Source organism: Marmota marmota, unplaced genomic scaffold (genome assembly GCF_001458135.2).
Source record: "Marmota marmota marmota unplaced genomic scaffold, marMar, whole genome shotgun sequence".
In the NCBI taxonomy this organism is placed as follows: domain Eukaryota; kingdom Metazoa; phylum Chordata; class Mammalia; order Rodentia; family Sciuridae; genus Marmota; species Marmota marmota.
Genome location: NW_025999941.1, coordinates 8,143,311 through 8,163,537, shown reverse-complemented (window position 1 = coordinate 8,163,537; position 20,227 = coordinate 8,143,311). Strand labels below are relative to the sequence as shown.

Below are 20,227 nucleotides of genomic sequence, written 5' to 3'. Positions count from 1 at the left end.
CAGTTGGATTCTCAGGAGCCAGCCCAGAAGATTGTTCTTTTTATTACATCTTAGGGAGTGAGGTGTGAGATTCCAAACTGCCAAACTGCTAAGCAATCCTGGACCCTTAGAAGCTTACCCTTTTCTGGCCTTCAAGAACAAAGGTATTGTTTCCCAAAGTGTTCGGGTGGGGTAATTACAAATATGTCAATCATTAATTAATGTATCCTTTTTTTATACCTTTATTTTATTTGTTGATTTTTATGTGGTACCGGGGATCGAACCCAGTGCCTCACACATGCTAGGCAAGCGCTCTACCACTGAGCCACAACCCTGGCCCTTTATCATAAAAATAACTTATGATTATTATTAAAAATTAGGAAAGACGATTCATAATTAAAAACAAATTCTACCACTTACAAGGATTACTGGGAACACTTTGGTGCACTCTTTGTTCATTTCTATACAGATATATGACCGATTTTGCCTGATCCTTTCAGCTATGAAAGAGGACATTACATCTGGGTGCAAAAAGAGAATGAGGACCCTTGCAGTCCATCAAGTTAGATGGTTGAAGCAGCCTTTAAAGGTCACATGTTCACAGGATTAACTGTGTTTTATTAAAATGTTGCAAAACGAACAGCACACCCAACAGTAAGAGAGATGCTTTCACACGATTCCCCCGAAAAGGAAGCAAACTCTAGCTATCAGTTGTGTACTCTATGTAACAAATTTCTTCACTGCTCCCCTAGAGGTCACAATATAAATGCAATGAAAATGGCATTACCCCCAAAGGAAATGTGTTCGCATGTCTGAACACTTCATTAAAATTCAATCTCTTTACTCTTCCCCTGCCCCTCCTCTCAGAACACAACATGAGATCTACCTTATTACACTTTTAAGAGCACAATACAGCACTGTTAACTATAGGCCCAATATGGTCCAGCTGTTCTCTGGACCTTGGGGCGTTTCACAAGACTCTAACCGTATACCTGCATACTCCTGGCCCCCTGGGAATCACCTTCCTACTGTTTCTATGAGTCTGTTTTAGATACCTTATTGTTTTAGTCAGCCTTTGCACTGCTGTGACTGACTAAAGGACCCAACCAGCACAATTCTGGAGGAGGAAAAGTTTATTTGAGGGCTTACATGGTCTTAATCCATAGAAGGCCGGCTCTGTTCCTCCGGGGACTCCAGGTGAGGAGCATCATGACAGAAGAGTGTGGCAGAGGGAAGCAGCTCATGTGGTGATAAGAAAGGAGAGGGAGAGAGAGAGAGAGAGAGAGAGAAACCGAGAGGGGAGGGGGGAGGAAAAGAAAGATGGAGAGGGAGAGAGAGGGAGAAAGGGAGAGAGGCACAGAGAGAGAGAGAGATCTCCACTTGCCAGATACGAATATATTCCCCAAAGCCACACCCCCAATGGCCACCACCTCCAGCCACACCTCACCTGTCTCCAGTTACCACTCAGTTAATCCCATCAGGTGTTGAATTCACTCATTGGGTTAAGGCTCCCTTAACCCACTCATTTCCCCATCTGAACCCTCTCACATTATCTCACACAGGAGCTTTTTGGGGGATACCTCACATCCAAACCATAACACTGATGTAAGTGGGATCCAGCAGTATTTTCCTGTGCGTGGCTTACTTCACTTAGCATGACCTCCTCCAAGACCATCCATTTTGTCTCATATGGCAGCATTTCCTTCTTTTATAAGACTGAATAATATTCCATTGTATGTGCAACCCACTTTCTTATATTATCTGCTTGTCCATTGGACACTTAGGTGGCTGCCACTAACCTGAGAGTGTAGCTACCTCTTCATGATCTCCTGCTTTTAATTCTTTGGAGAATATGCCCAGTGGAGGGATTGCTGGATCATAGGGTACTTTCTAGGAGCTCAGCAACCAGCAATCTGACTTCAGCAGGGGAGCTCCCTGCCTCTCCAAGCCAAACTGTGCTGACTGGACAACAGACAGACAACTGGACCACTCAGATCCTCGTGCTGGGAAGGCCAGTTCCATCTGAGAGCCAATGAGCAGGTTGACCGGGAGCACTGGCAGGAGCCCAGAGCTCCAAGTGGCTGCTTCAGGCCTACCTGGGGAACCCGGGAAAAAGACTCCCAGGACTTACTCCAAGCATAATGCATCGGCACATCCAACCGGAGGCCCTAGAATTGATATTCCACGAGTATCTTAGTCAATTCTGAAGAGTTGTCAAATTTGGAAACCACAGCCAAAGCGAATTCATGAATTCTCGCCCCAAAACCCCCAGAGCCACCTTGATTCCTTTTTGGATTTCAAAAGACCTTGAAAGGTTCTTTCAACAACTTTGTTTCTGTCATGTCCTTCACTCTTGCCTCCTGGGCCTCTGGCTCTCCGCATACCTGTGGCATTCGGCCGCTGTTTGCACTCTGTGCTGTTTTTGCAGTTCCTCTATCTGGGAGGAGTTCTCTAGGGTGTGGACAAGAGAGTTTAGTTACATACAAGATGGGGAGGATTCTTGGATTCTGTCCCCAAGAATAAGACAGCTCTGCTGGCTCATCTGAGAATTCCAAATTTGAAATTCTAAGAGAATGTCCCTCGGTGATGTCTATTTCTGACAATTTGTACACTAGTGAACGACAGTGAAGGCGACACTTTCTTTGGGGGGTGTTTATTGAGTACATAGTGGGTTCTGATGTGGTTCCATGGCAGTGCTGTCCAGAACCTTCCAATGATGGGGGGGAATCCTATAGCTACACTGTTCTTTTCATGATTATAAAATGTGGGTAGCTCAATTGAGGAATAGAATATTTTTATTAATTTAAATTGAAATCGCTCTAGGGGGTTCACGGTTCCATTATTGGACAGTGCCGTTTCCGAGGCTTTACCTAATTAATTCTGCAAGGCAGGAAGCACCCGCTTAGTTTTATAGATGAGGAAATCGATACTTAGAGAGGAAAAGTGACAGGCCTGTGAGGACTCAAACAAACGCCAATTCAATCCAAGTTACAATAACTGCTACACACACACACACTGAGTAAAACTTTGATAGGGGATCAAATAAAAGGGAACGTCCCATCTCTTAGGCATCAGTTCTGTTTTAGTTACTAAGCCAAAACAAAAAGGCAAGCCACGAAGCCGGACACACACTATCAATTCCGCCTAACCATGCAGACGATACGGCCAACCGGCTTGGCGTTCAACTCTAGCCGTGCTGGCTCAACAGAGGCCTTGTGGTCGAGGATGTTTTATTGCATGCCGAAAACTCCAAGATAGCTCAGCCTCCAGGAACAAAAGTGATTGCAGGGTGAAGAGGGAAGGAGGCCAAGAGGCCAGTCTCTCCCATTTCCCAGGGTGGACACCCCGTCCATCAAGCTGTCTTTAAAATACAGCACCCCTGTTGTGGGGAGGGCCTACTGCCTGAGAAGCATCTCCTGTTGCCTCCCTATTCACCACGCCCAGGGGACCCTTCTTTTCTAACAGTTACTGTCAGCCATTCAAATCACATTACATCGTAAGTGGATATACAAATTGTCAGCCCTAATGAAATTTAAGGGAGGTGAAAGCACTTAGAACTGGTTTCTTGGTTCTCAAGCCTCCTATCCAAGTGGTTTAAACTACTCATTGAAAATGTACATGGAGGATGGGTTTTCTGCCAGCCTAGAGAGGCCAGTTCAGCATAAGGATTCTTTTCTGGTTCCCCCTGGAATTGCACTTATTAGTAGATCAGCTCCTCCAAGAAGCGGCAGGTCATTCTAATTTCTGCACCCAGCAAAAGACCTGGTATACAGAGGCACTGGGGACATGTGAATGGAAGAATAAACCCAGAGACCCATGCACAGGAAGAGGCCATAGCAAAGGAAATCCAGCTCCATGCCAGAAATTCCTCCATCAAAGACTTCCGTGGCTGGGACCAGGGGGTGAGAAATGCCCTCTTCACATCTATTCTCTAAACGAACACAGGCTCATGGAGACAATGAGCCAAGCAGCATATTAGTCTAGCCACTGAGTTATCTGCCACTAAGTAATGTATCAGGTGGCTTTCTCCAGGGCAGAAAGGGGTCCCAGCTGAAGAAAGGGCTAGCAGATTAAGATGATAATACAATACTATTGTCAAATGATGACAGGGGCTGCTCTCTGCAGAAATCACTTCCTGTGTAATTCTCCCCAAGCCCCTGCATGGTAAATAGGTTTCCTCCTTTTACAAATGAGAAAATGAAAGTTCAGAAAGGGCTGGGCATGGTAGCGCATGCCTATAATCCCAGCAGCTCAGGAGGCTGAGGCAGGAGGATCACAAGTTCAAAGCCATTCTCAGCAATTTAGCGAGGCCCTAAGCAAATCAGCAAGATCCTGTCTCTAAATAAAATATGAAAAAGGGCTGGGGATGTGGTTCCATGTTTAAGTACCCCAGGATTCCTTCCATAGTTTAAAAAAAAAGTTTCAGAGAGGTCAAGAAACTTGGAAGGTGTTTCTGATTCCACAGCTCCTTGTTTTCTGGTGCCCCACCCCATGCTGGAAAGGACAACTGGGAGGGATAGTGCACACACATGGGTCTGGGAAGGAAGAGGACCTGCCAAAGAAGTGCCTTCTCAACATCCCGCCAGAGCCAGGCTGAAGCAATGTAGGCCAGGTTACATTTACTCTCATTTTATTCACAAAGACAAGAGTTTTAAGGTCCTACTTTTCATCTCAACCTACGATCCACTTCCTGAGGTTTGATTTCACTGATGTGACCCTTTCCAAACCATTGTGCACATGTCCAGGAATGGCCCAGAAAGGACAAAGGATTCCCCCAAAGCTACGCAGCAAAATGGTAGACAGAACCCAGACAGTGAAATTGTTTGGGGGCCAGACTCCAAATCTGGGTCTAGGATTCTCTCCACCTTGGCTCAAATACAGAGATAGACTCTCTTGCCTGATAGCCATTACAGCCCTCCAGTGACTTAAGAGTGAGAAACTCTGATATGACCTCAAATGGAAAAAAAGAGGCCAGGTAACTTTGGGTTAGGAGTAGAACCTTAGGTTGTCAGCATGTCTGGGCCTCCGTTTTTCTCTCCCCTGCACCTTCAAATCACTAGATCCTAGTGAGCAAACACAGGCTATATAATCAGACAGACCTGGCTTTGCTTCCTGCTAGCTCTACAGTTTGAGGAAAGAATCTTCTGGAGCTTCTCTTTCTTCATCGGCAACAAAGGAAGAGTTACATATCCTTTTTCAGGTGCCACAGGTTCAAACAAAGCAATGTGACACCTATACCTAACACGGAGCTCCGTAGGTGGATGGGTTTAGTACGTGGGACCCAATAAGCCTGCATTATGGTTGACAGGTATTATTTTCCTTTTATGGAGGAAACTGAGGCCCAGAGGAAGCTTGGTGGCTTGCTCAAGGCACAGATTTCTACTCCAGGAAACACTCTGGGGTCTAGGGCTGTGCTGAGGCCACTGGTGCAGGACCATGGAGCTGGTCTCACCTCCTGAGCTTCATCCTTTCTCTCTGCCCAGCCTCACAGGCTTGCTCTGTAGACAGGAGGGAAGTCCCCACGCTGCCAGTGTTCTAGATCTCTCCTGAGACATAGAAAAACATTCTGCAGCCTTTCCCATGGATGGGGAGGAATTGGCAAGTCAGAGCTGGGGCCAAATCCCTCCTTAGCTTCCCTACCTTGTGCTTCTCAGCCTGAGCCTCATCAAGACCCCTCCCCATGCCTTGAAGGGAGTACCCTGCAATTTACTCAGTCAGAGAACTTCATGAGGCATTGGAAGCCTGTGATGAGAAGGTGGCTTGTTCCTCCCTGGATACCAATGATGGCCACCTCCATCCTTCTCCCTATTCCACGCCAGGCCCTTTATTTATGGGATTAGCAACCTCACCATCACCCTGTCACATTGTTACGGCTTCATATTATAGATGAGAACACTAAAGTACAGAGAGGTGAAGGAACTGGCCAAAAGACACACAGCTAATTAGAGCCAAGCATAGAGACAGATTGTTTTTGACTGCAAATCTTCATCATGCTTTTGGAGATTTTGGTGGGGGGAGAGGGGTGAAGAAGAGTATCCTGTGGGTGCTATCCAAGGTAGGTAGAGCACCACTTGTAAACTGTAGAATCTTTTAGCCCAGAGGTAGATTACACAAGGATGGTTGGGTATCCCATCCTGTCCTCCTGCAGTGTGACTTTATCATTCCTCCCACTGAAAGGTGGCATTATTTTTCGACCTCTTTGAATCAGAGTTGTCCTTAGACTTGCTTTGGACAACAGAATGCAGTGGAGGTGACATAGTGTAACTTGCAAGTCTCAGCCTCAAGTGGCCTTGAAACTTAGTCTCACCTTCCTGGAATCTGCTACCACAGTGTGAAAGGGTCCAAGCTAGGCTCCCTGGCAATCACAGTCCACATTGCAAGAAAGGCCCAGCCAATAGCCAGAACTAACCATTGACCTGTGAGTGAGGCCTCCTGGGTTGAGAACCCCCAACCCATGTGGGGCCCCAAATTGAGAGCAGCAGACTTTTCCCACTATAGCATCCCAAATCATTGACTCACAGAATTGTAAGCAAATACAATGGTAATAGTTTCCAGCCACTAAAGTTAGTCATGGGTCCGATGGTGTGGTTTTGTCCATAGGTACCTGATAAAGTGATTGACATTATTTCCCCCAGCCTCCGTTTTCTCATCTGAAAACTGGGGACAATGTTGGATCCATAGTGACAAACTCGTTATGCTGAGTATATAAGATGAAGCATGCGGCATCTGGCATAGTGTTGGTGCCAGAAGCTCCAAGTAGGTCCTGTAAGGCAGTTATAGCAGTTGACACTGGTATAGAAGTGGAAGCAAGCATCTGGCTAGGATCGTCTAGGTCACAGGAATATGAGGACCCCAAGTTTGGCTGGAAGCCTTGAACTTGGGGTGGGGTTAAGTCAATGCAAAAAACAAAATGTCCCCAAGATCATAGAGGCTTTGAAGTTATATGGCCAAACTGAGGGTGCAGGAAGGAAGGCACTGAGGAGGCAAGCCCTTCACTGGGTTTTTAAAGATTATCCTGGACATGCCCAGCCCTGCTGAGAACCATTGTCAGCGTCTGATCTCCAGTAGGAAGGCCAGCCTCCTCATCTCAGGTGAGGCCTGCCTGCCTCAGAGCTACCATGTGCTTGGCCTCGTCTCTACCCACCCCCTGCACCTGTACTCCCCAGCTACCCTCAGATTCACCTCCCGGGATGACCATGTCCTCTCCCACCCTCTGCCTATGCTCAAATGCTCTGGCCCATCCTTCCCCAACTTTTCCCTGATAACCTATGTGTGTCTTTCAAAGCTCAGCCAAACACCTCTTTCTCTGTGGAGCATCCTTGATTCCCCAGGTCTGGGCTGGTCTTTCCTCCTTGGGCCCTCCATGCTACCCGGTCCTTCTCTGAGCCCTTGAAGTCATGGTAACATTGAAATGTGTGCTCTGGGAGGGCAGGTGTGGGGTTTTTTTTGCTCACCTCTGTAACTCCATCCCCTAAATCAGTGCGCAGCACACAGTAGGTATTAATTAAATATGTCCTCCTACTATGTAAAGGATGAATTGAGAAGAATTGGAGAAGTCTTTAGAAGGAAAAGTAATGACAACCAAAAGGAAATCAGAAGCTCAAAGAGGGAAAGAGAGGTGCCCAAATCACACGTGAATTATGTCATAGTCTAGGCGAAGGAGGATCCATCCACCTTGACAGAATGAACCCCATTTTCCTAAGTGGCTAGGAGGTTCCCAGGTTGATGGAGGAGGAGAATTCTGGCTGATTATTTTGTACCAGTTGGAACATGTCCAGCTTCCCCAGGGGATGAGACTGAATGCAATGGCATGCTTCTCAGGGGCTGGCATCCCACAGGAGTGAATCCATGGGTAGGAGACCCCCATGGAGTTTGGGGACTCCTTAACAGCCTCAGGAAGTACCAGGAGAAGCAATGTGTTGGAATTACTAATGATTATCTCAGATTCCAAAATCTTACTGACTTACAGTAGAAGTTATAATACAGCCACACCCTGGGATAAGGAGAGAGTTCCTGATGGGTCCTTGGCTCTTCTCCCTGTAGTGAGTTAAGAATTCGGGTCTCTCCAGGATTGTGGCTCCATCAACCCCTAGAACTTCAAACTGGTGGAAGCAAAAGACATAGTAGAGAATTTATAGTGGCTTCTCAAAAACCTGGGCTCCAAAGCTGACATGCATCTTCCACTGGTGACCCATGTCCAGCCACATTGGATTGCCAGGAGCCAGGAAATGCAGTCTCTGGTCAGGCTACCATTTTCCTGTGACAAACCCACATCTATAGAGGGATAACATGAATATTTGGTGGACAAGTCAGGGTCAGACCAAAGCTCTCCAAACTCCCATTCCTTCAGCTATCAATTAAGGGTCAGAGATTCTTGGGAATCTAACTTAAGGGAGATGAAAGATAAAACCCTTAACACTTGCCAGACAGGAGGAAATGCTTGTCAAATATTACGTTCTTCCAGTGCTTTTATTTTTTAAGTTATTAGAAATGAGATTTGTTTGAAGACAATGGTCAAGGACAGCTGGATCGCTCTTCCCTTCATCTGCCTCCTCCATATTTGACATCTTTCCCCTTTCCCCTCTTTCTATCCTCATTCTGTTTTTGTGGTCTGTCTTTCCCTCCCCAACCTCTTGGTACAAGTTTTAGGACTCTCCTTTCTGCCTCCCAGAGAACTAGCTTCTCCATCTCTTTATGGTTTGGATATGAGGCATCCCCCCAAAACTCATATGTGATACAATGAAAGAAATTTTAGGGGTGAAATGATTGGGTTATGAGAGCCTTAATCTAATCAGTGCATTAATCCACCTGAATGGATGAACTGGGCAGTACCCAGACAGGTAGGGTGTGGCTGGAGGAGGCAGGTCACTGGGGGGTGTGACTTTGGGGTTTATATTTTGTCCCTGGTGAGCAGAGCTCTCTCTGCTTTCTGGTGCCATGTCCTGATCTGCTTTCCTCCACCACACCCTTCCACCACGATGTCCTGCCTCACCTCAGGCTCTGAGCAATAGAGCCAGCTGTCTATGGACTGAGACCTCTAAAATCGAAAGTCCCCAGTAAGATTTTTCCTCCTCTAAAATGGTTCTCGTCGAATCTTTTGCTCACCATCGTGAAAAAGCTGACTAAAACACTATCTCCTCACCCAGGCTGTGAAGTGGATTAGCCACCCCCAAGGTAGCCATGTGTCCATAAGGAGGACAGACAGATCCCAGCTCTCCAGACAGCGTTCCCAGGTAGCACCCCCTCCCTCTGTGGTCACAAGCATCAAGCAAGTCAGACAGCTCTTGACATCAAGGAAACACATGCCCACAGAACCTGCCAAGGAAAGGGGTGCTCTGCACCAGCACCTCCCAGCCGCCAGCCTGGGGGACGGTAGCAAGTGCTCAGAGAGGGGAAGTGAGGAGCGTCCTACCAAGTGGGAGTTCAATGGCACATTTCCTTCCTGCCGTTCTTTGATTATAGTGCTGCCAATATGCTAATGAACATCATACATCTCTCAGCAGGGCAATGATCCATCATTCACCATTTCCCCAACTTGTCTGGCCATGAAACACTTCCTGCTGAGCATCTCCCAGGGTCTGAGAGCAATGGAATGCTCTCTAGAAACTGCAGCTCGGTGTCAAGTACTGGAGAACAGAGCTCACGTTCAGTTGCGCAGGGGCAGGCTGGCTAGGAAATTTAGCTGATGATGGATCGTTTTAAAAAACTAATTCCACCTTTTATGAAGTCGATACTACTGTGAGTCTTCTGTAGATTATGTCATGTTATTTAAATGTCAACCCAGGTGGGGTGGTTGCTTTGGTCCCCATGCTTCAGTGGAGGATGCTCAGATCAGAAAGATTCAAGAACCTGGTGGAGGGGACACTGCAGGTGAGGGGTGGAGGGAAACCAGGGGAGGGACGTGGCTTTCATACACTTGTTGAGTACTCACTGAGCCGTGATGGGTATTTCTCTGCACTGAAAGATGAATCTGTTTTTGTTCATTTCTGTTTTAAACTCCTTGGCTAGCATATAAATGCACACCTTTTTGGTTGAGACCAGTGGTCTTCACCCCCAGGGTGATTTTGCGCTCCAGAGGACATTCAGCCATGGCTGGAGACATTCTAGGTTGTCGCAAATAAGAGGATGCTATTGTCATCTAGTGTGTAGAGGCCAGGGATGTAGCAAAACAGCTTACAATGCACAAGAAAGCCCCCTGTCCAGAGACTTGTCCAGCCCCGAATGTCAACGGTGCTGTGGTTAAGAAACCCCGACTGAAAGGAAAGACACTGTCAGAGACCATCACAACCACAAAAGCCTGCCGAAGCCAGTTAGTGACATGATGACTGGCTAGTTGGGCCTGCCTGGCCCTGTCTAAAAAGGACCAGTTGCTGTTTGGATGCAGCTGGCTGTCGCTCCTTGGGACCCACAACAGATGTATCCAGGTAGCCAGCTCTTTTCATTTTCCAAGCCGGAAACCCACATTTGAATGTGAAAATACCCATTGTGGAAATGTTGGCAAGTAATTTAAGTCTTTTTTTTTTTTAATACTATGCCTGTCAAACAAAACCCTTCTGGAAGCATTGGACATGTGATGTAGACAGCAGGACACAAGTTTGCAGCCTCCCCAAACATGAAGGGTGCCTCCCCAGCACGGAGCCTGGGTTAGGGGTGTTAAAACCAGCAGCCCCAGGAACCACAGGGTTTTTCTTGTGTCTTTCCTTCCTTCTCCTCTTCACTAAAATTTTATTGAGCTCTTACCTCATAGTAGAACCTACTGGAAACACCCGTTTTATCTTCACGACAATCTGAACAGGTAAATAGTCATACCCTCTCCCATTTTAAAGACAAAGGATTCAGAGGCATAGAGAGATTGTGCAACTTTCCAAGCAAGTAGCAGCACTAGAATCTGAGCCTAAGCTATCTAGCTCCAAAACCTGTGTCCCTAACTACTAAACCGGTCCTGGACACCATGCTGGATCTGCAAACTCTTCACAGTGAAATTCAAAAGGGCCTTCTCCCACTCATAAGTCAACCTAGACAAGCATAAGTCACCACTGTAGTCAGCCTGGATACCTCAAGTGGTCTGAACCTAAGTTTCTCCATCTAAAATTGTGTTTTGTTTTGTTTTTTTTTTTTCAAGTGGGGTGATTTTGCTACCCAGGGCACATTTGGCAATGTCTGGAGGCATTTTTGGTTTTCTCAGATGGAACGATGTCATTAGCATCTAGTGGGTAGAGAGGTCAAGCACACTGCTAAACACTGCATGGGACAAGTGCCCGCAACAAAGAATGATCTGGCCTAATATGTTAAAAGTGCCAAGCCTAAGGAACTCTGCTCTAAGACCCTCACTGGCAACCATTGCAACATGAAAGAGACAACAAGCAAAATATCTCAGACAGTTTTCTTTCTTTCCTCAAATCCTTCTATCTTTCTTTTCTTGCCTTAGCATTGCATGGCAAAACCCATCTCTCTGTGCTAAAAGACTACATTGAAGAATAACCTCCCACTACAACGTGTACATATTAGCAGCAGCCACAGAGCAAACAAGAAATAGAAAAATTAGCAACAGGAAAAGAAAATAAGAGTATTAAAGTACAAAATGAAACCTTGAGATTCAAACATAATATTGTGTACATGCCTGAAATGGTAGTGTTTTGTTCTAGACGCCCTAAGCCATAACCCGGGGCCCCCATCAAACTTCAATGGGCACCTCTGTCAGCTAAACACACACACGTGACTACGCTGGATTTCATAAAATGATTTTAATAGAAAAGTACAAGATATGAACAAAAATAAATAATCTTTATCTCATTTCTAACCCAGCAAATGGTACACTGTATATAAAAATGGTCTCAGATGCAATTTTTCTTCATTCCTTTTGCTTTGGAAATCCTAAGACAGCATTTTAATTCAATCTTCTAGATTCAAATTGATACATTAAAAAAAAAAAACTCAACCTAACCTTTAATTTCTCAACATCAATTTTTTGCTGATGTTTTTCTAAAATAAAACATTATCCAGTCATCTGATTGAAGCGTAAAAATTTGTGTCAACAGGTAAGTTTGAAGACATCTAAGTTTTCATTCCTATGTCTCTGTTTCCTAAATAAACAATTTATTTCATTATCGTTCAAAACACAGCATCTTGTGTTTACCATTCCATAGAGAGGAGACTAGAAAACACTTATTTTAAAAAAATAAATATTTTAAAGTATACTTTTTACAGCAATAATGCACTATTTAGTTCTGTGCCTTGGTGCTTATTTCTATTAAATATATGTTTCAAGTTATAAGCAACTTTTCTATCTATCTCTCTATATATTTATATTATGGGCCACTCCATCTTTGGGGACTGGTTTTGCTAATGATCTACAGGAGTCAGCTACTACCAGTCTTTTCTGGAGAACTCAGTGTCCTTCTATCACGTCATATCTGGGGACACCAGTAGTTTGAATAATGTTTTGTAAACACAAATTGAAAACTGGTATTGGCAAAATCATCTGAGAAAGATTTTGGAGAGGCTACTGACCTCAGGAGGCCAGCACCTCAAAAAAACTGAACAGAGACGCTGGACTAAGACACAAAAATCTTGCTTTTACTTAAGGCCATAATGATCATTTTGAACACGGCCCTGTTTGCTGCTGCCTGTATATAAATTTTTTGTTAATTTTCCTGTATTGGGAAGATCTTGAATGCTCTCCAGGATGAGAAGGAAAAAAAATATGCTGACGCTGCTACATCCAGTATATGTTTTTGCAATAAAGAACACTGGTCAATATACAACTGAGGAAAAACTGAAACAGATGTGAGTCCTAGAACCACAAGCGTTTGAATTTGCCCAGAAATGCTATTTTAAACACTCTATATGTTGGCCTACTGTTTTTTTGTGGAGTAATGTATTCTTGGCGTCCATAAAAGGTTTCAATATATTACAAGGTTATCCAGAAAGAAAGAAAAAAAGAACAAAAAGATGCAAAGGGCTAAGTATCAATCTGTGCGGGACTGGCCAGAATTAGGTGTAATTTCCATAAAGCACAAAAACGTGTTCTAATTGCAGACTGAGGCTTTCTTTTCATAAAAACTGTTTTCAAAGGGGCATAGAGATATCACACCTGCTCCACCTCACGCTCTAACATAAAGGTGCAATAGTTGCAGTGGTAAACATAAAGCTATCTTTTTTTTTTTTTTTACTAAAAATCTGGTCATGGATAAAAGCATGTGCCTTTTTGGTTCTTCTCTGGGATGTTACAACAGCAACACGCTCTAAAACAATTAAGTTATATGCATCATGCTAAAAGAATGTGAGCAATCCTATAACCAGCTTTAAGCCATCTGCTTGCTTTTTTTTTTTTTTTGAGGAACACATATAGGAAAAGAGAATTCCCCTTTTGTTCTGTTACATATAGAAATCTTTTGAAGCTTCCAAATAGTTTGGTTTTGGTAAAAAAAAAAAAAAAAAAAAAAAACCCCTCTCTCCTCTTCCGTTATTTTAACATGTAGTCATCCTAAGCTATCCCTCATGCCCTTCTCCAAAAACCTCCTCATGAATTATCTGAAGGACAACTGAAACCACTTACCAATATACAAGTAATATTTTATTTATTCTATCTTCCATTGGCATAAGCCTTTCAATGTTTGTTTGTTTGTTTTTTTAAACCAGTGAAATATACAAATCACACAAGACGGAAATATGTACATTAAAAGTACAAAATAAAGGCCATAGAAGATATACATAATATCTGAGTGACACTGTAGAATATCTTACATTAAATAGTTTCTTTTAAAAGCTAGGATCGTTAAACTCAACTCTGTTCATAAACATGAATCACTAAAAAGGAACACAATCTGATTTAGCAAATAAAAAAAAAAGTACTTCATGGTTTTTGAAGAATAAAAACCAAAAAAGTGACATTTTAAACTCATTAGTGCTTTTTTTAATTTCAAGATCTTTTCTTTCAATTCACTGCAACTAAGGGGAAGTGAATATCCTTGTGCAATAAATTAAGAGCCATAGCTGGCTGAGGTGATGTGCAGGCCATCAAGCCTACAAAGGGTATGGGCGATGTGCATCGTCCCAAACCTTGAAAACCACGTGAGTCTGAGATAGGGACACACTTGATGGCACTTTGGGAAAAGAGGTGTCCTGGTTTAAAAAAAAAAAACTAGCTATCTATATAGTGGACTGGGTTTTCCTTAGGGATTCAAATAAGTGCCATCAAGTCTGACAGGTACCAGTTTCCACTCTGCAGAATGAGCTAAACACACTGAGAAAGGATGACAATGTTTCTGGGCTGTACCTCTTACCATCCATACCTGCACTGAACAAATAATGCCCTCTCCACACAGTCTACAAAGAAAAGGAGGCAGGAGAAAAGAAGTTGGACAGGAAAGAGGAAAACAATCTCCAAATCAACATGCACTGCAGCCAGTCAGACTGTCAAGCTTCCTCAGAAACCAGCTTGCTTCCTGGTGCTCGGCAAGGGCCACAGGCCAAGCTCAAGACTCAAAAAAAAAAAAAAACTTTTGGAAAAATCCCAACTGGATAAATTGCAGTGAAGGACGACAATGCTCCAGACAGAAAAATAAGCCCCGAGTAAACAGTAAATCTAGATCACTGGCTGCACCAAGATATAATTATATTTATATTTATATATGTATATATATATATATATATGTTATGTACAAAAGACTTGAGATATCAGGCACCATTAAACCACATCCCCCGCCTTATAAATGCAACTGTTCAAGTATATTAGGAACAGTTTTGGGGTACACCTGCAGTAAAATAGGAAAAGCACGGGTGGATAGTCTCAGCACAGGATTATAACAGCAAATCACTGGGACATCTCTGTGGACTCTGTTAGCCGAGTAATGTCATTGAAACATACGAAGTTACTGCACTTCAAAATAAAAGTTTTAGAAAAAAAAAATCCCTAAGTAGCGCACTGTTTTCCAAGTGGAACTCCTCATATTTCATTTCCTGTCTTATAATCAAAGGGGACCCAGCGGAGCTGCCGTTTGGAAGCGTGGCCAGCATCACATCACGGCACAGAGAGAGACCAGAAAGGGCTTGGGGTCAAGTGGAAGGTGGATTTCACATTTTTTTTCCCCCCCTCAAATAGGTTTTCTGTTCTGGTGCAGTGTGGAACTCTATGCAATCAGCTTGCTGTTTGGCCTGAGGATCTGTGGATGGAATTCATGCATTATTTTCATTACTAACCTTTATGAACCAAGTATCCCTAAGAAAATCACAAGATATTTTTTTCCTTATAGTCAAGCTAATGCTCCTTCCCCAAACAAAATATTATGCAAAATCATTTGGATCAAAATAATAGCCAGAATCATTTGGGGAGAACACCTTCCAATCATGGCCTCCATTGCAATTTTTTTTTAATTTCTGGGGACTTTCCTCTCTGCTACCCAAGTTGCACCAGCTATTAGAATAAGACCATCTGTACATGGAATATGTGAGAAGAATGAGATATATGATATACCTTTTTTTCTTTGAAGATCAAGATTCTTGCTCTTATATTTAACATGATAATTTTGGAAATATAAAAGCAGGCTGGCAGCCCCTGGGAAGTGGCAGGAGGGGGCAGTATCTCATTTTCTCTCTTTTTTTGTTACAAGACCTTTTATTTTGCACCAGAGCATTTACAACTCATTTTGGTCACAGAGGCTGAATCTCAAGCAGACCTGCACCATCCTCTTCCAACTGATCCTAACCCATCCCATATGACTCCGGAGTTGAGAAGAAAAAAATGTATTTACTTTCTGGATGCACACTACCTAAGCAGCTAAGTTGGGTGTGTGTTGTAATCCCCTCATTCTATATTAGCAAAGTCTTGTATTACCTTTTCAAAGATCCACAAAATAAATATTTTTTTCTTGGTTCCCACCCCCCACTATTGCCAAATAATAATTATAATATTAATAATAAACCACAGAGTTCTTAGATGGTAACAGAAAAAAAATATGGTTCTGCTTGCAATTCTTGGGGAAAAAATAAAAAATATTTTTTAAAAAAAAAAAAAAAAAAAAAAAAAGAACCAGAATCACTGTACTTTCTATAAATAAGTGGGTCCTGGGAGTGGGGCTGGGTGACGGGCAGGCGCCCACTATTTGCACACAAACTGGTCCACGATCTCCGTGCACTTCTTGCACTTGACGTAGCAGCACCAGTGGAACTTGCAGTGGCAGCGCTCGGTCTGCACGGTCTTGAACTGGTCGTAGCCACGGCCACAGCACATGAGCTCGCAGCCGTCCATGCCCTCCGATGTCTTGTTGCAGAGACGGCCCTGCGTGCCCAGGGAGCCAGTGCTCTCGTTGCGCACGCAGTAGTCGGGGCTGGGGTCGATGTAGACCAGGTCCTGCGTGGTGGGTGAATTGAAGCGGCTGTTGACCTGAACCAACTTGCCTCTGCTGTTGAGCCGCATGGCCGCGGCGCTGTCATACTTCTCCTTCAGGGCGTCACCCACCTTGCGGAAGTCCGCCAATTGCAGCCAGCACGTCTTGAGGCTACATGAGCCAGACACTCCGTGGCACTTACAGGCCACATCGGCCAAGTTGTACACCGTCTAGGAGCAACAGGGATGGGAGTTAGTGTGCGAATTCATGGAGGACCCCAAGACGTGGGTGTGGGTTGTATTAACAAAGCTCTTCACCTTCTAGTGGAGCTGGTTTCAATTAGGGGCTGTGTTACTTCTTCTTTCTCCACTACCAGAAGGCTTGTGTTGCCTTCTTTAAAAACAAAGTTTTTAATGATGGCAAAGTTTTTGAATGGGTAACGGGGGTGGATAATTCCATTTGCTTCTTTTTAGGGAAACCCAGTACATGTGAACATGCATCTCAGTGACTTCACAATCCCTTGTCTGCATTCCCTGAATGAATCCCGACTGCCATCCCACAGGGCACATGCTCTTATCACCCCATTTCAGAGAAGGAAAGTGAGAACCAGAGAGATGAGTTCCTCCAGCCACTTGGAAGTGGAGGAGTAGGATTTGAACCCAGGAATTTGGACTCTGAGCTCATGTTAAGGGACTTGCCCATGGTCACCCAGTTGGGGAGTCTTAAATTTAGAAGGAGTCCATCCCCACTGGGATTGGGGTTTGAACCTTTATACAATCCTACTATCACTACTGTGTGCCAGGCACTGCCACAGGAGCCCTTGTACTCTTGATCTCATTCGATCTGGGTTAGATGACAACAGAGTGACACAGAGACAGTACGTGACCTGCACAGGCCATATAGACAGAATGTGGGGAGACTGGGCCTAGATTTCAGGTGTCTCCATTCTTGCTTTCAGCATAGTCTCTAACCTGCCCACTACCCCACAGGCCAAAAGCACCCACCCTGGAGCCAGGTAGACACGGATTCTGTTCCTGACTCTGCCCTTGAACTTAGGCAACTGGCTGCACCTTGCTAAGCATCATTTTCCCTCCATCTAGGAGACTGTGAGGTACCAATCTCTCAACACTGTTAAAAGGATAAAATGAGGGAAGGCACAGAAAGTGTTCGGCACGCCAGACAGAGTACATCTGGTCTTGCTCCAGGGTGATGGGGGCATGGCGTCTGGGCCCTTGCCCAGTCATCTCTGGCCTCCCAGTAGCAGTGCCCATGGGTCTGGCCCCACAGCACTGTGCCCAGCAGTCTGGGAGGTGGTGGTTGCCTATTTATAGTCCCTACTGCCCACAGTTCCTTGTGCCAGCGACCTTGCAAAATCTACATGGCGTGGGTTTGCTGGTGAGGGCCAGTCAGGAACCTGGAGGCCGCTTCTACCCGACAGCTACCTTCCTCCCCCAGGGATTCATAAGGGGCTTTCTTTTAAAAGGGGCCAAAGTGTACTCTCGGCATAAAGACTTTCAGGCACTCAGCTAGTCAGAGGAAGGTTTTGCAAACATATTTAACCTTTGCTCCCCTTTGAGGAAAATAAAAAGCTAATGCCCTGAGGAAATTCTAATATGACTTCCTGGCATAGTGCCCAACTTCCCACCCTTACCCCCACCATCCTGGAGAAAAGCTGTCTTCTATGTAACCTCACCCACCAGGATCTAAACTCAGCTTACTGCCCCAATGATAGAATATGCCCCCAATAAAACCCACTATTAAAAATGTGGACATTGAGTGAAATTAAAATATGAAAGGTACCTTTCAAAATCTCCTAAAGTCCCCTCTTGTCATCTATAAATCCCCCAACCCTCTCTCCTTGGTTGTCAAGCCCCTGATGATTTCTCCAGGGCAGGGGGTGGGGTGGGGGGAATTTTAAGAATGTTCTAAAGATGGCTGAGAGCATGGAATATGGGTGCACAGTCAGCCACACCTCTCTCCTGGAGGTGCTAATGGTCAGAGACACAGAGTAGAGTGAGGTGTCCCTGATAAGGATAGGTGCCAGGTCATGGGCTTTCAGAAAGAACAGGGCTGAACCCAACCATGTCAATGAATAGTTCAGGCTCTATGGCAAAGGAGGCCGGGGAGGAGACTACATTTCAACTGGAGTGATTATTTGAGTCCTGAAGGCAACCACAGGCAAAAATTGGCAGAATTTTATCTTTTCCTGACACCCCCAAATGTTTAATATTTGAGAAGAAGATAAGTTAGCTGGATTTATCTATGCAATCTTTGACTTCTCCACATCCTTTACTCCATAACATTTAATAATTAAGTGATCATTTATCAAGCACTTACTACTGGCTGACACTAAAACTAAAACCTTAGATTGAATCAAAAGAAATTATCATTTTGTCAGTCAAAAATGGCCACGGATTGCCAATGTCATATGGTTCAACCTACCACATGATCTTGTTTAGTCCTTACAACAACCCCAAGTGAGAGTCACTGTCATGGCCATTGACAGATGTGGAGGTAAGGGAACGGAGGCTCAGAAACCAAAAGGAACAGACTGAACTGGAATGAAACCTACAGTTCTCTAATTCCAAAAGCTCTGGCCCTTCACCCCTAACCTGTGATGCAAGAGTTTAATACAAATGAACCTAGACTTAGATTTCGATCCGTTAATTTTCTTCCACGGTCCTGAAGTGGTTCTCTTGGCCTCAGTTTCCCGATCTTTGAAATGAGGGTGTGGGCCAGAGGGTTCTGAGGCTCCTTCCAGTCCTGTATGATCTACTCTGTGATTATCTCTCTTTTTCCTCACCCCAAAATACAGAAGAGTGAAATCTCTGACCAGAAAGTTCCTGGCACCTACCTTGGGTTCTGTGAAAAAAAAAAAAAAAATAATGGCCCTGGTTTTCACTGCTGCCAAAGTTAAGAAAAGTTTTCACCCCTTCATTTTAAAGCAGCCATAAAGTGCCATGTGTTTAACCGCAGGAAAAAAAGGGTCTTTTTAACTATTGTGGAGTAGCTTTTCATATCCCCACCAGGAGAAGGAGAGAGTGGGGTCCAGGGGATTCAAGAGGGCTGCAAGACCAGTCTCACTGGGCACTGCTGCTGCTCCCCTCCTCTCCACAGCCACCCTGTGATTGGCCCGATGGTCAGCCCTATAAAATTCCATGCTGCTAAAAATGCTGTCGTTTTTCCTAGAAAAGCCCTTTTTAAAAACCCTCAACCCATCGGGCTTGCTATCTAATGACATAAGGAGGGCAGGGAGAAGGAAAGGAAAAGAAAGAGAAGGCCTCAGAGCTGGGGTGAGGCCTTTCTCAGTGGGGCATCTACTGAGGATAAACACAAATTCTCTCTCCAAATTGCAATCCAACCACAAACATGATCCAAGGAGGAGGGAGAAAATTATTAACATTTTTATTTTTAAAATTGCTCCGGGGACTGGCTAACAAGGAAGGGGAGATCTAGCTCGTCCAGCAGCTGGCTGGGATGGGCAGGTGGGATGATTCACCCCTAGGATCCCTCTCAGGGGTGTGCACCCCTCTCCAGAGACGGATGACGTGAAGGGAAGAGATGGGTGGTGACAGGAGGACAGGAGAGAGGCGGAGAGACACAAGGAAAGATGAATGAGACCGGGAAAGAGAAAGAGATGCGGAGCCAGAAACAGCCAGGAGGCGGTAGAGGCACCGGAAGCCACTGTGGCTGGGGACAGCAGGCCTGGTGGCGGGGCAGGACGCGCGGGCAGACTCACCCTTCGGCCCGCCTCGTTGTTGTGCAGGTTCATGAGGATGCGCGCGCTCTCGTAGGAGCCCTTGGCGTGGATGCGCTCCCGCTCGCGCGCGTCCACGAACTCCTTGGCGAAGCGGTAGCCATAGTCGATGTTGTCACCGCAGCCGCCCCACAGCCAGTCTCGCGGCAGGTCCTTGGGGCGC

At 44.9% G+C, this 20,227-nt stretch overlaps 1 protein-coding gene across 1 annotated transcript in view; it reads right to left on the bottom strand.

Annotated features, from left to right (window-relative positions):
• Window positions 1-13,526: 13,526 nt before the first annotated feature.
• The window catches only part of Wnt5a (Wnt family member 5A), a 13,743-nt gene continuing 7,042 nt past the window's right edge, over window positions 13,527-20,227 (bottom strand). The window contains 2 exon segments of the mRNA XM_015494415.2: window positions 13,527-16,537; window positions 20,047-20,227. The exon segment at window positions 20,047-20,227 is cut by the window's right edge and continues 23 nt beyond it. Of these exon segments, the coding sequence (XP_015349901.1) occupies window positions 16,079-16,537; window positions 20,047-20,227 (640 nt within the window). The 3' untranslated portion in view covers window positions 13,527-16,078.